The sequence below is a fragment of the Oncorhynchus mykiss genome, chromosome 3 (assembly GCF_013265735.2).
Source record: "Oncorhynchus mykiss isolate Arlee chromosome 3, USDA_OmykA_1.1, whole genome shotgun sequence".
NCBI lineage: Eukaryota > Metazoa > Chordata > Actinopteri > Salmoniformes > Salmonidae > Oncorhynchus > Oncorhynchus mykiss.
Window position 1 is genome coordinate 74,670,577 of NC_048567.1, and position 15,437 is coordinate 74,686,013.

The 15,437-nt window shown below is 42.2% G+C and overlaps 2 protein-coding genes and 1 long non-coding RNA gene across 8 annotated transcripts in view; 2 read left to right on the forward strand and 1 right to left on the reverse strand.

Moving 5' to 3' along the window:
• Positions 1 to 706: 706 nt before the first annotated feature.
• On the forward strand, positions 707 to 5,092 carry LOC110520586. Its single transcript, XR_002473007.2, has 3 exons — positions 707 to 1,057; positions 4,638 to 4,739; positions 4,912 to 5,092. It is a non-coding gene; the product is annotated as an uncharacterized LOC110520586 (long non-coding RNA).
• Positions 5,093 to 7,074: 1,982 nt separating this feature from the next.
• On the reverse strand, positions 7,075 to 10,207 carry LOC110520587 (FUN14 domain-containing protein 1). Of its 2 annotated transcripts, XR_005051380.1 has the most exons (6): positions 10,135 to 10,207; positions 9,461 to 9,617; positions 9,157 to 9,232; positions 8,851 to 8,979; positions 8,369 to 8,598; positions 7,075 to 7,532 (listed from the first exon to the last, which is right to left on the reverse strand). XR_005051380.1 is itself a non-coding variant. In XM_021597979.2 (5 exons), the coding sequence occupies exons 1-5, from the start codon at positions 10,151 to 10,153 to the stop codon at positions 8,521 to 8,523; spliced, it is 459 nt and encodes a 152-aa protein (XP_021453654.1). In that variant the 5' UTR covers positions 10,154 to 10,207; the 3' UTR covers positions 7,075 to 8,520. The 2 variants fall into 2 exon arrangements, 1 of the variants encoding a protein (XP_021453654.1); XM_021597979.2 differs by having other exon boundaries at positions 7,075 to 8,598.
• A 2,218-nt stretch (positions 10,208 to 12,425) lies between these two features.
• Positions 12,426 to 15,437, forward strand: part of LOC110504760 (lysine-specific demethylase 6A) — a 95,934-nt gene continuing 92,922 nt past the window's right edge. For all 5 annotated transcript variants that reach the window (XM_036975180.1, XM_036975182.1, XM_036975181.1 and 2 more), the window contains exons 1-2: positions 12,426 to 12,915; positions 13,050 to 13,113. In XM_036975180.1, the coding sequence (XP_036831075.1) occupies positions 12,755 to 12,915; positions 13,050 to 13,113 (225 nt within the window). In that variant the 5' untranslated portion in view covers positions 12,426 to 12,754. The remainder of the gene's footprint in view (positions 12,916 to 13,049; positions 13,114 to 15,437) is intronic.

Consider the following 15,437-nt stretch of genomic DNA (forward strand, 5'->3'; position numbering starts at 1 on the left):
CAAACCCCAAACCCAAACAGACAGAACCACACACACAGGCAGCGACACGGTCTGCCAACAATCAGCTGGACAAAGGCCCCAGATCCCCAGCCATTAGTTCCAGCAGTGTGAGTGAAGCATTGGAACCACAGACCAGCATGTCAGGAGCCACACACACGCACACACACACACACACACACTCACACGCACTCACACTCACTCACGCATTTCCTACCTGAATGTTTTCTTAGGGAATCAGTCCAGCATTTCCTACCTGAATGTCAGCAGGCCCTGGCAGGAGCACAGAGAGTCCTACTCAGAGACAAAACCATTGTAGGAAGGTACAGGCCAGGAGGGCTCAGGGGCAGAGGAGCCTTGTACTTTACTTGACTGAAGTCCTCTGAGAGAGGGGCAGAGAGATATAACAGAAAGAAATACAGAGAGATCGATAGGTAGAATGATAGGGAGAGAGAGAGACAAAACATTTGAAGGAAGAGAGAGGAGAAAGTAGTAGAGATGGAGAGAGAAGGCAACAGTGGGTTAGGTGATCCATCCCTAACAGACCTGAGCCTCAGACAATAACCTACACAACATTTGACCCCCTGATGTCCCCATCAGGCCTCTCCATCATTGGGGGGCCCCTGGGATAGTCTGTGACTAATAAAGGGACCCCCCCCCCCCCCCCCCCCCCCCATAGTCAGTTTAACCTTGCCAAGACACCTAGGAGGGGAAGCAGAATGGGGTGGAGTGACCAACACACACCCACAGACAAGAGTTAGATTACTGCAGACTGGTCAAACCCAACCTCTCCTAAACCCTCCCGTCTACAGAAATGTGAGCCCCATTTGGATGGTGCAATACGGCGGACATGTTACCGGAAAAAACAAGCGCATGAATCATGATGATAGCGGATTACTTTCAAAGCTTCTCGCTCACAGTGGCGAATCATCAGGTGGAGGTGGGGTATCTACTGTCAGTCAGGGACAGGAGACTGACAGGCCTGGAGCTGCTGCTTTGGTGTTGGAAAATGTTGTAAATGACATCTGGAATTCCACAGCCTCCAGGACTCCAACTACGGGTAAGACTATGTTCACACAGTGGGCTTGAACTGCTGATATCACCATGAGAGTCAAAGCTTTGTTTACTATGATGTCAGTGCTGGAAACGCTGCACTATCACCCAAGGTTCCAGGCCTGGTTACTGTAACGCTAATCTATCACCCAAGGTTCCAGGCCTGGTTACTGTAAACTCCGCTCTATCACCCAAGGTTCCAGGCCTAGTTACTGTAAACGCTGCTCTATCACCCAAGGTTCCAGGCCTGGTTACTGTAAACGTCACTCTATCACCCAAGGTTCCAGGCCTGGTTACTGTAAACGTCTCTCTATCACCCAAGGTTCCAGGCCTGGTTACTGTAAACGTCGCTCTATCACCTAAGGTTCCAGGCCTGGTTACTGTAACGCTAATCTATCACCCAAGGTTCCAGGCCTGGTTACTGTAAATGCCGCTCTATCACCCAAGGTTCCAGGCCTGGTTACTGTAAACGCTGCTCTATCACCCAAGGTTCCAGGCCTGGTTACTGTAAACGCTGCTCTATCACCCAAGGTTCCAGGCCTGGTTACTGTAAACGCTGCTCTATCACCCAAGGTTCCAGGCCTAGTTACTGTAAACGCTGCTCTATCACCCAAGGTTCCAGGCCTGGTTACTGTAAACGTCACTCTATCACCCAAGGTTCCAGGCCTGGTTACTGTAAACGTCTCTCTATCACCCAAGGTTCCAGGCCTGGTTACTGTAAACGTCGCTCTATCACCTAAGGTTCCAGGCCTGGTTACTGTAACGCTAATCTATCACCCAAGGTTCCAGGCCTGGTTACTGTAAATGCCGCTCTATCACCCAAGGTTCCAGGCCTGGTTACTGTAAACGCTGCTCTATCACCCAAGGTTCCAGACCTGGTTACTGTAAACACCGCTCTATCACCCAAGGTTCCAGGCCTGGTTACTGTAAACACTGCTCTATCACACAAGGTTCCAGGCCTGGTTACTGTAAACGCCGCTCTATCACCCAAGGTTCCAGACCTGGTTACTGTAAATGCTGCTCTATCACCCAAGGATCCAGGCTTGGTTACTGTAAACACCGCTCTATCATCCAAGGTTCCAGACCTGGTTACTGTAAACTCTGCTCTATCACCCAAGGTTCCAGGCCTGGTTACTGTAAACGCTGCTCTATCACCCAAGGTTCCAGGCCTGGTTACTGTAAAAGGTCGCTCTATCACCTAAGGTTCCAGGCCTGGTTACTGTAACGCTAATCTATCATCCAAGGTTCCAGGCCTGGTTACTGTAAATGCCGCTCTATCACCCAAGGTTCCAGGCCTGGTTACTGTAAACGCTGCTCTATCACCCAAGGTTCCAGGCCTTATTACTGCAAACGCCGCTCTATCACCCAAGGTTCCAGGCCTGGTTACTGTAAACGCTGCTCAATCACCCAAGGTTCCAGACCTGGTTACTGTAAACGCTGCTCTATCACCCAAGGTTCCAGGCTTGGTTACTGTAAAACATTTTGTGACATATGGTGTTGTTATATACAGTATATAAACACATTTTGATTTATTGACAGTGCTTATTCTAAGAGTTGCATGGTTTTGATGCAATGGAGAGATTTCCATAAAAAATTATTATCACATTGATGGTAAAAATTATTATAATTATGTTATTCTAATCTCCAGCCGGTCCCAAATCGAACCTTCACTAAATATGAATGACAAAATCTAAATTCAGATGTGGAGAGCATCTTGGGGTCAATCTAAGATTATGGAAATACTTGACATTGAAAACAACAAACATGGGTGCACTTGAGTTTGCCAGAGCCATGCAGTGAAGTTTTTATTATACTTATGCTGACATCAAGTGGTGATACACCAGAACTGCAGGCGATGGGCTGAGGTATGGGATAAAACAGATTAACAAAGTTGGCGTGTGTGTGTGTGTGTGTATTGTGTGTGTGTGTATTGTGTGACTCACCAACGCCGTATTTGGAGCAGTAGAATGCTTTGCTGAAGTTGTCACAGTCACAGATGACCACCCTGCACCCCCACACATTGACCACACCTCCCAGTGTCCCCCTTCTTATAGAACTTCTCATGGACCTCACCCATCTGACAGAGGAGAGGAGAGGAGAGGAGAGGAGAGGAGAGGAGAGGAGAGGAGAGGAGAGGAGAGGAGAGGAGAGAAAGCTAGCGAGAGAGCAGCGAGGGGGAGCTAGAGAAAGAGAGAGAGAAAGTGAAAGAGATACAGAGAGACAGAGGAATACAACAGTAAAATATGATGGATCAAACTGACCCTGTACACTCTAAAGAACAGTGTGTTTCTACAACATCCCTTACAGGTCACCAAATTATAGGCTTCTTTTCTATTTCACATTCAAAATGTTACTGTGTAAAATCTCCCTAGCAACACCTAACTTTGAGGGGGTCCAGGATGTAGCACCCTGCCTGGCCCATAGGACCAAACATGTTGAGCACCCTTCGGTCTGTGATCTCTCCGGGCTGACGCTTGGGAATGGGAGCATGCTGCAGGAGAGAACAGAGAAGAAAACCCACAGATGGAGAAGAGTCAGAATTAAAAACACACACACACACACACACACGTGCCAAGCTAAAAAACCCACACACAAACCACACCACCTCCACACCACAAGTGGCTGGTTCTTGCCCCCTAGTCCTTGGGAATGGAAGCAACATAACAGGGAGAAAGAAGACAAACAGACCAAATCATTATCATTTGTCTTGAGGGACAGGCTTACTTTTCTATCTGGGGAAAATCCTTTTGTGCCACTGGCTAGGAGGTTCAGATGCAACCTTTCAGGATGACATTTAGAGAGAGGCAACCGAAACAAACAGCATGACAATCTCTGGAGAAAAAATATGGAAAACAAACAGCAGTGGCCATTTTGTATGTTGAGTTAGTGTCTGAAGAGTGACAGCTAAATGTTGTTGTTTTTTTACCTTTATTTAACTAGGCAAGTCAGTTAATAACAAATTCTTATTGACAATGACAGCCTATGAACAGTGAGTTAATTGCCAGGGGTAGAAAGACAGATTTGTACCTTGTCAGTTCGGGGAATTGATCTTGCAACCTTTCAGGTACTAATCCAACACTCTAAACACTAGGCTACCTGCCACCCCCATTACTGCACACCTGTCAGGTTGGATGAGAGCTATGTGAGGGAAGGGAGGGCGGTAAGGAGAGATTGAGGGAGGGAGAGAGAAAGAGAGAGAGAGTGATAGAGAGAGAGAGACCTGTCAGAGTGGATGAGAGACCTGTCAGGGAAGGAGTGAGGGAGAAGACATCCAAGCAAAGAGAAAGAGGCACTTTTCCTCTTGACTACACTTCTGTCATGATATGACGAAATCAAATGAAAATGTTGTGCATTCTACCAGGAAATGGCTTGCTCTTACTCTTTTTTTACATGTGTATTGTATGATTTCACTAAGTGGATTCACTGGAGCATTGCCTATATTCACTGGAGATTAACAACGGGAGGAAAGCAGAGGAACTCATGGACCTGTTGGCACACCAATCCCCTTGCGAGAATGCAGATACAATCATTCAGATGTATTCCCATTGGTTCACTGCATATTGTAGCCTGTATTTAAACCCTTGCAGAAGCAGCATGGAGGCAAAACGTCTCAGGGCGCCGATGAGGAAGGATCACAAATGAACAGGAGAAACTGGAAAGGGGGTGGAGCTCTGGCGGCATCATTGATGGTAAACACGGACTGGGGAGTCCACTGTTTTTTTTATTTCCACTGGACAGGAATCACGTTATTTTAAAGAACGGATTTTGGTTTTTAAGGAATAGACTGTGGTTTATTGTAAATATATATACTCAAAGACAATTGTGTGGCATTGTGCTGCTCAACATTTCTTTGTTCCTCAGGTCTAACCCAGAGGAGGTGGAGAGGACAGAGCAGAAGGAAAACCATGATCCCCACCCCTTATACCCCTTATACTGGACGAAGATCTTTTCTATTTTTGTGGAACGAAATTCCACTTTAGCCCTTTAGTAGGTGGCTTACATTTTTACCTATTTATTTGTGTTCAAAATAAATGCCCATACTTTTTGCTGAAATCACGCCTCCTTGTGTTTTATGATTAGTGTGGTTCCCAACTGCTCACGACAACCTTATACGCCCCAGGGACGCACCAACTGTCTCAGTCAGAAAGAAGAACGGAGACGGAGAACTTTGAATTTGTGTTGATTATCAGAAAATGAAAAATGTCAACTCATAAAAGATGCCCATCCGTTGCCCAGAATTGAGGAAGCACCGAACACACTCACAAAAGCCAGTTACTAATCCACCCTAGATTTGGCCAGGTGGAAGTGACAGACCAATACCGTGAGAAAATGTCTTCATGAACCCCGCTTGGCCTTTAGGAGTTTGAACGCATGCCCTTTTGGGTCGTGCAATGCCCCCGCATCTTCCAAAGACTAATGCAAAGCTGTTTGGGTAACTCCGTAGCAGAGTCCCCTTTGGTCTACCATGACAGCTTCATTGTGTATTTAGCAGACTTTGAAACACTTGACCTGGATATAGTGTTTGAAAGGCTGAAGAAATTTGGCTTGAAACTGCACCCTGACAAATGCACTTTGTTTCACAAACAGGTCAAGATCCTGGGATACATTTTCAGTGGAGATTGGGTTGCCCCCGATCCAGAGAAGATTGCCACCGTCCAGAGCTGGCTGAGCCGTCTCTCAGACAGTAAAACAAGTGCAGTCTTTCCTCTGATTTGCTGGTTATTACAGTAGGCCCATACCTGGTTTTGCAAGCTTGGTCCGGACATTCAATTGTCTCCTAGTCCCACTGTTCTTGAATTCTGGATCTACCACCTGGATGGCATTGTCCTCCAGATAGAAACAGATCTTACACTCAGTCGGTAGAGCATGAGACTCTTAATCTCAGGGTCGTGGGTTCGCGCCCCACATTGGGTCCTCTTGTTTTTTGGGGGGGCGGCAGGTAACTTAGTGCTTAGAGCGTTGGGCCAGTAACTGAAATGTTGCTGGATCGAATCCCGAGCTGACAAGGTAAAAATATGTCTTTCTGCCCCATGAACAAGGCAGTTAACCCACTGTTCCCCGGTAGGCCGTCAACAATTAACCACAATGTGTATGCACTTTCCAAGATTCTTTGGAAAGCCCATAACAGACCTGTCAAAAGCCACCCATGACAGAGTGTCACTGCCCTCTCCTTTGGGGAAGACAAGAGTAGTTTGGTTGTGCCTTCTGGCCCAGCAGCAACTCCCCTTCAATGCCTGGCTTCCCTGAACCCACCATCATAGGGACCCCCTTTGGAACAGTCAAAATACTAGGACTTGTGGAATTTGTCTTTCCCCAACTGTAGGATAAGGAAGTCACAAATGAGTCAAGAAAAGACAACAGAGCCAATTGCAGGGGAATATTATGGTTTGTGGTAAGAGGATAAAGTCAGACAAGCAGGAATTCATAACATGCAAATTGCTGCCCTAATTTCCTCGCAGCAAACAGGAATGCACTATATAAGGCAAAGTACTTGCACAATCTGTGGACGCAGCTAGTCGATATATAACTTTAGCGTGAGCTGTTTTTTTTCCGTTCGCTTCAATTCGCCAAGCATAGAGTATATATATGGTCATTCAATAAACAAAATAAAGTCAAATATATCCACTAGAAAACCTTACGTTTTTGATAAGAGAATTGCCAGGCAGCATCGGCTGCGCAATAGAGGCAGTATTTGGAATATAAATGTACTTTATACTTCGTCCACCTCGTGAGAACGTCTTCCGTTCTTCACCAGTTTTAGGTTGCCATGGAGCGTGCCGGTTATCGTCCGTTGCCCGGCAACGGTAAAGCGACAGAGTCTAGGGTTTCAGTTGGATTTTTTTTTTGCAACATTCTTCTCTGAAAATGGTAACACCGCACAGGAACATTTTGCAATATTGCAACAACATTTGGAAATAATATACAATTTCAATGACATAGTAACGATGAATTGAAAGATAAATGCTTGCTCATTCAAGTAATTTAAGTCAAATTGGAGGGCAGGAAATGATCTGCGCCCTAAACTCAAAGTACTGAAGGAAGTTTAGTTTATTGGGATCCCTATTAGCTACTGCACTCTTCCTGTAGTCCACATAAAACATTAAAATACATGACAAAGTACAGAACAGTAATAGACAAGAACAATATAAGATTTTAAATTAAATACAATACACTAAATAAAAAATAAGTTATATATAGGAGACACCAAGAGACAACAAAAATAGAATTTACACACTATACATACATATTCATATTATTATATACAGTACAGGTAAATGAGATCTTTAGAAATAGTAGAGGCACTGTGATACAATGTTTTTTTAATCTGTTTTTTAAAGCTAAACTTGACACAGACATAGGCCTATTCTTTCATTTGAAATAAAGAAAGCCATGATTGTTGGTTGCATTTGGTCTTTTATATTAAGAATATATACACAAACTACAACAGCATTGTAATTCAATAACAAAGGTAAATTGCTTTCCTGTGAAGGAGAAAACACAAAAGAGGCTAAATTACCTCCAAGCAAATATTGCACCGCTCGTAAAGGCAAAAGAAAGATAGTCATGGTAATCCTAAATCAATAAATATAAAATGATTGAAGTATTAACTCATTTGAATGAATGAAAAGGGCATATATTGTGCAAACATGGTGCACTGCATGACTTGGGTATACTTGCGGAGTAGGACTATATTGACCAGAAAACACTCGAAAGAACTAGACCCAAATGTAATCAATAAGTTCCCGCATTGCAGCCCAATTAGGTGTGTATGTGTAACAAGTGCAACAGTACACTGTACATATACTGTACACATGCATGAAGTTCTGCTGAAGACCACACAGTCGATCTGAATAAATACAGCATCAATCGCAGTGTTTTGCATCTTCCTATTCTTTTTTTTTTTTTTTACATATGTACATACGTCCATCTCCAGCAGCAGCTCAAAGCCATTGGAAGTGAGTATGTTTCTATCGTTCATATGATGAATATATGAATCAGAGTGAGCCAGGAACACTGGATCCCATTTACAGGGTCGCACCACCTGTGTGCTCTTATCGCATTTTAATTAATAACTGTTTTGTAGACCAGCGTTTCCCACAGGACCCACTGGCTTTTGGGTTGTACCCAATAGCCTTGAGTTGGGGGCTAAAGCCTAGCTAGAAACACAGTTTTGTTTATATGGTGGAGCAGCAGGATATCTTGATTCCAGTTTCTATCAGGTGGTGCTAAAACCATGCAATTACATGGTAGATAGACAGGTAGGTATTGTGAAACAGCATAGTAAGTACACATTACAGAGTATTTACAACTACATTACCTTTTTTGCGGGTTGTGTAATTGGCTCAATTTGATATATTGTGCTGTGCATCTGTTCTTGTTGTTCCCACCACGTTTTTAAAAGGGCATTTCACTTCACAGCCAGACCTCTCAAGTGATTCTTATATAAAACTGCAGGCCCCTGTTGTGTTCTTAGGATGCCAGCCCAAGCAAGAAGCCTCCAAAGAATCCACTGGTGACGATAATGTTTGTCTTCACAAACTCTGTGGACTGGGAGGGATTGAGATAAATAACAGTATTAAAATGTAAGAAAAGTGCAATATCCTTTTAAGACAAATAACAAATCTGAATGCATATGGATAATTGATCCCTTGACTTAGCAGCATAGTCTGTACAAGTAGGCAGCATTTGTATTATGTCAGTATGAATGTAGTTCAATTCACACTGCTTTTGTCATGCACAAATCAAATCAAATCAAATGCTATTTGTCACATGTGCCGAATACAACAGGTGTAGGGCTACCTGGTCGATAAAAGAGTTGAGCTCTGGTACAGCCCTGTCGGCTTTCTTCTTCAGGTGCCTCTTGGCTTTGTTGACATCCTTCTCCACTCTCTTCCAGTCCACCTGCACATAGCCACTGTGGTTGGCTATCTGGAGAATAGAATAGACATTTTTTATTTTAGGGACTATTAAAAAAACTAAGCAAAAATGCTATGTAAAATAAGTATAGCTAAAGAGCAAGCTTCTCTTCGCAGTGGGTGACCAGCATGTGAAATAACTAATTTAGACTTTTATACTGTACATTAAAAACTTGTGTTGAGTTCCCACCTGTAACAACAGGAATCCTCCACCCACAGCGGTGGCTGCGATCTTCCCCACCTTCTGGAAAAGATATCCCGCACACCTGGCAGCGAGAGACAATGCAAAACTCAAATTAAACCCTATCCTGCATGTAGTACACTAAACAGGGCAATAGACTCCTCTACAGAGGAAGCCTGTATTTTGATCATACCATGCATTAAAGTACAGTAGCATTGACCACCATGAGAGAGACACATCAAATGATAAAGAACAGTCCTGAGGATGCTCCGTTGTATAATCAACATAGGCTACCTTGGCCTGCAGGACTTACCAGCCACTCACACCACCCAGTGCTATTTGTGTGGCTACCGAATACTTCTCAGCCATAGGACCCGAATTGTTCCCACCAAATAGGCAGCCCCACCATTGTTGACGCCTAGCATATTGTGTCAGGTCGACCACCTCATATGTGTCCTCATTCTCTGGGTCTTGGGGCGGGAGACACAAAGTAGAGCACTTTATGTACAAGAGGCGAACAATTGGCAGTTTCACAAGTATTAATATCCCCGTCAGACGTGTTGGATGATTGTGCCATATTCCATTGGCAACAGTACAAATGAAGTAACGTCAAACCATGTTGGAAGGAGAGGATTATGAGTCTAATTTCTTACAGGCACATCTTGGCATAATAATCCATTCGCGTATGTGGGGAAATAGCAGTCTAAAACGTCAAATTGCATGGTGTTATAACGTGGTAACAATGTTGCAACTGTAGCCATTCCTATTTATCTTGATATAATCTATGACGTTGATACATTGAAACATACCGAGTGAGTGCGATCAGAGACCGAAAGAGTAGACCTAATCGTTTTTTTAGCGAGTAGGTTGCCACATATTTGACATATATGGATATGATTTAATGCTCTATAGCGTACATCTAAGATGGAAATATGGTACCAAATATGGAAACATAAAGGTCGTTTTTGGTTTGAGAGCGACACTTACCCTCTTCACGATCCGCCATTTTGGAGTGTCTTGATTTGAATGTTGTTGACAAATGCTGTCACAGGCGTGATGGGATACATGGTTTGCATAGTTTGTCAGACAGTCAAACAGAATTTCATGCATTTAAAAAAAAATATCACTCGAATTATTTATCTTATTAGAATGTCTCAATACAGTTTATAATTGAATGCAGCTTTCATAAATGTAGGTTGCCTCACAAATAAACAAAACTGACTAAATGTTTTACCCCCCCCAAAAAATGTATAGCTTGCAAAATATATAACTGTACACAGTAAATGTAACAGCACAGAATAGGCTACTTCAGTCTGTTATTTTGGAGCAGGATTATAGCTATAAGAGAGTCGAGTCTGTAGCCTTTGCAATAAATGACTGATTCATGTTTTTTGTGTATTTCATATTAACATTCATCAGAGTGATTTATGGATAATATACCCTGTGGTACTATTGTATGGTATGTGATATGACAACTGTACAGTATGACAAGTGACCTGGTATTCTGGGGGATGTTTTAGGATTACACATAACCTAACTCAATGTCTCCAATATCTAAGCGCTCTTGAGCTTTATGTAACTAAGCCTATTCTATGACTTCATGGTCGGTTATTATTTCCTTTATATTGAAAAGACACAATCTGGAGTCTGTGTTTCATCCCTTTGGCAGCCCACACATTTCATGGACAGATTTTATTAGATAAACTCCAGCAAAAGTTGTGTTTCTACATGATGTAGAATGTTATGTGTTTCTACAATGATGTTCTGTTGAATCTTGGGTAAAATAATTAGCAGATTTGGTGGGCCTATGCATATTGGGCTTGCTGCCTATGTGTTTGATAACCATTATGCTTCATTGATTTAATTGAAACCAGGAGATTAATTTGATCCCTTTCTTTTCCCCTCAAACTACACTGCTTCCTGTTACAAGACGGCGACAGGTGGCCATCTATCTCTGTCACCATGACAGTGATGGCAGATTTACAGCCCAGCATATATTTTGGCCGGGTGGGGGGGCATTCCAATCGAACTGGAAAGCGACCTCTGCTCTGAGTTATCAAGTCTGATGGACGAAGCCACACCGTCTGCAGGAGACGACAACAACAACAGCCAGTAGGATCAAGGCTCCCATATACTTCATCCAATATCCAAATCTTCACCTTGTGTCATTATGAGTTGAACATTGGTAACAACCCCAACTCCCCAAAGCCTGTTGTGTTGTGATGGACATGTTTAGTCAGCTCCAATATGAGTACTCCAGCATCAGACCATTTAGAGAAGCTTCAAGTTTCAAGTTTCACTGTTACGTGCACAAGTACAGTGAAATGCCTTTCTGGCAAGATCTAGTTTGGCATATGTCTGAAGATACAGCATCTTGTCTACAATGTCATTGGCATCTTGCAAAAATAAACACATTTGTCTATGCTAACACTAGTAACACTTAGCACTTATATACAGTACAAGTCAAACGTTTTGACTCACCTACTCATTCAAGGGTTTTTCTTTATTTGTATTATTTTCTATATTATAGAATAATAGTGAAGACATCAAACTATGAAATAATACATATGGAATCATGTAGCAACCAAAAAAGTGTTAAACAAATCAAAATATATTTTAGATTCTTCAAAGTAGCCACCCTTTGCCTTGATGACAGCTTTGCAAACTCTTGGCATTCTCTGAAGTATTATACACTATAATTTTGTAAATCACACACTACATTGTTATAGCAAACAGTGATAAAAAAGCAATCACATCAGATAAAATAGTAATAGCAACACTGCAGCATTCATGTATAATCCTTGGCAACCAACTGACCTGTACCCCCTCCCATCCGTGCTCTCCAGAATCCTTGGGACGTCCATACCCCCATGTAGTTTAGGTTTCAAATGGTCAAGGTAAGGGTTAACATTAGGGTTAGGTAACTATACTTTCCTAGTTAAAAAAAAATAAAAAATAAGGGTTATGTTAAAAGTTTATAGTAAAGGTTAGGATTAGGGTTTAGTGTATGGACGCCCCAAGGATCCCAAATTATCACTAACCATACTGGCAACCCTTGAAAAGGACAGTGACCTTAACCAATAAGATACCTCAAAGTAGACCGAGAAAAACGTAATTGCTTATCACAATACAACATGGGAAACCAATCGAAAGAAGCTGTGGAACTGCGTAAAGTTGAGCGGTTGTTATTCGTGTGTGTGTGGAACGACACCCAAGAAAAATGAAGTCACATGATTACACACAGATAACATTCGTTGGTCACAGTGAGGAGAGGGCGTTCCTACTGTGGCGGCGTGCATTCGCCTATGTGACACAATTACAACAACTTTGAGCTGATGTGGGGGGAAGTTTACTATATTACCAAATAACGCCCTATCGTAAAAACCGGCATCAACTCTACTCCTTGCATTATTTGGCAAATACATACATGTAGTATTTTGTGTACAATCATGCGATAAGGCTGTTTTTGGACGGGTCTTGTTTTCCTTCAGGATTTGGCAATCATTCGGCTGAGCTAGCAACGTTTTCAGTCCTCCATACGGTGGTGTACTTTCGTTCTTATTATATTTTGGTGGAGTTTTGTCGCCCGTTTCCCTGTTCCTTTTCTATGAAATCGTGCGGAGTGTCGCTCGACGCGGCTGCTGCTCGAAGTCTCGGCGCTGCTGGTGATGAGGAAAAGAAAATGGCGGCGGGAAAAGCGAATGAAATCGAATTGGACTTTCTGAAGCTAACAGCGCAGGAGAGAGACAGCTTGGTCGAAATGAACAGGTTAGCGAATGAGCAATGCATTTGCTTTATTTGTCTACCTTTTTGTGTATTGAGTTTTCGTACATTAAAGTATTTTAAAACGACCTATATGCCCCAAGTAATACGGAACCGCCTGTGTTGTCCTCTGCTTGCAGTTCACTATTTGGATTTCAGAGGCTTCATGAAGATGGCGCCAGAACGAAGGCCTTGCTGTTAAAGGTATGTCACAGATAGGACCAGAGTCGCCCCTCCGCTGTCACTCCTGATTCGTGCATATCTGGAATAAGTGTCAGGGACCTGCTGGACGTTTAACCACAAACCCCTTCCATTAGCTAGAAGCCAGGCGCACAAGTGGGTGGATATTACGTTAATGAATTCCCTTTCCAGTCAGTGTGAATTATAGTTGTATCTTGACAAAATGTGGAAAAGTGACACCGGCAGCATTTTAATTTAACTAATGTTACAGGACATTTGAGAAATGCATTGGGTGCGTAACCTGATTATGGCGTCCACCCACGGTGCTCATAATGACACAAGTCACATTTCGATGATCGTAATTCATTTTAACAGAACATGCAACTGTAGGATGCAACTGCGTGCGTTCATTACCAAATTTCCGATGCGCTGTTAGAGTAACTGACACATTTACTTCTCCTCAGCCAACAAGACCAGTAATGCACAGCAAAATCACTAGCCTATGTCAATCTACTATCCCCGTAAGTAGACAAGTTTACACTCTATTGGTCAGTTTTTCGTTATGTGCGAGAAAGAAATATGCTATTCCAAACCGACTCAGGGACAGTTGTGGGAAGATGGATCCTAAATTCATATGACCAGTAAGCCTAGGCTACATCTGGCAAAAATGTGACAGCAATGATGCTGATGCAACAGAACAGAACGTTTAGCTTAAAATGTTGATAAAACTATTATTTCATCTCATTATAAGCGCAGCAATGTGTACAAGTCAGTAGGCTACATACTAATGTTCGTTCCTTAAAGTGGAACTGACGGCGTTTGAACTACTTTGCAGATATGAAACAGACAATCATATCAGTCAAACATATAAATTTCCCAGTTTATGCTACAAAACCAACTTTATAAGAGGTTTTAATAATAGGTTATGTTTTCCTCAACATTCCATGACATACACTAAGGTATTGTTGGCAGAATAGATGGATGTATTTCAATGTTTGATTAATATAATTCACCTATACATTTAATTCACCAACACTCTATCACTCCAGTGTTTAATTGCTAAATTGTAATTACTTCGCCACCATGGCCTATTTATTGCCTTACCTCTCTAATCTTACCTCATTTGCACACACTGTATGTAGACTTTTTCTATTGTGTTATTGACTGTACGTTTGTTTATTCCATGTGTAACTCTGTGTTGTTGTTTGTGTCGCACTGCTTTGCTTTATCTTGGCCAGGTCGCAGTTGTAAATGAGAACTTGTTCTCAACTAGCCTACCTGGTTAAATAAAGGTGAATTAAAAAAATTAAATAAAATTTCTTGGTGGTCCAAAATATTGCTATCAGGTTGTAAATCACAGATGGCCTGATACATTGTTTGCTGCCTCCATTGGGATGCACTGTTTGAGTTTTAATAATGGCTCAATAATAAAAAATAAAAAATGGAATAATGTACAGTGGGGCAAAAAAGTATTTAGTCAGCCACCAACTGTGCAAGTTCTCCCACTTAAAAAGATGAGGCCTGTAATTTTAATCATAGGTACTCTTCAACTATGACAGACAAAATGAGAAAAGAAAATCCAGAAAATCACATTGTAGGATTTTTTATTAATTTATTTGCAAATTATGGTGGAAAATAAGTATTTGGTCACCTACAAACGAGCAAGATTTCGGGCTCTCACAGACCTGTAACTTCTTTAAGATGCTCCTCTGTCCTCCACTCGTTACCTGTATTAACGGCACCTGTTTGAACTTGTTATCAGTATAAAAGACACCTGTCCACAACCTCAAACAGTCACACTCCAAACTCCACTATGGCCAAGACCAAAGAGCTGTCAAATAATGACCATCATTATGTTTGGAGGCATGCAAGCTGAAGAACACCATTGCAGCATCAATTTGTAGGGGTGCTTTTCTGCAGGAGGGACAGGTGCACTTCACAAAATAGATGGCATCAAGAGGGAGGACAATTATATGGATATATTGAATATTGATATATTGAAGACCTCAGTCAGTATATACTGTACTCTATACCATCTACTGCATCTTGCCATCTTGATGTAATGTATCACTAGCCACTTTAACAATGCCGCTTTATGTGTTTTCATACCCTACATTACTCATCTCATATGTATATACTGTACTCTACACCATCTACTGCATCTTGCCTATGCCGTTCAGCCATTGCTCATATATTTGTATGTACATATTCGTATTCATTCCTTTACACTTGTGTGTATAAGGTAGTTAGTTGTTGTGAAATTGTTAGGTTATATTACTTGTTCGATATTACCGCATGGTCGGAACTAGAGGCACAAGCATTTCGCTACACTTGCATTAACACCTGCT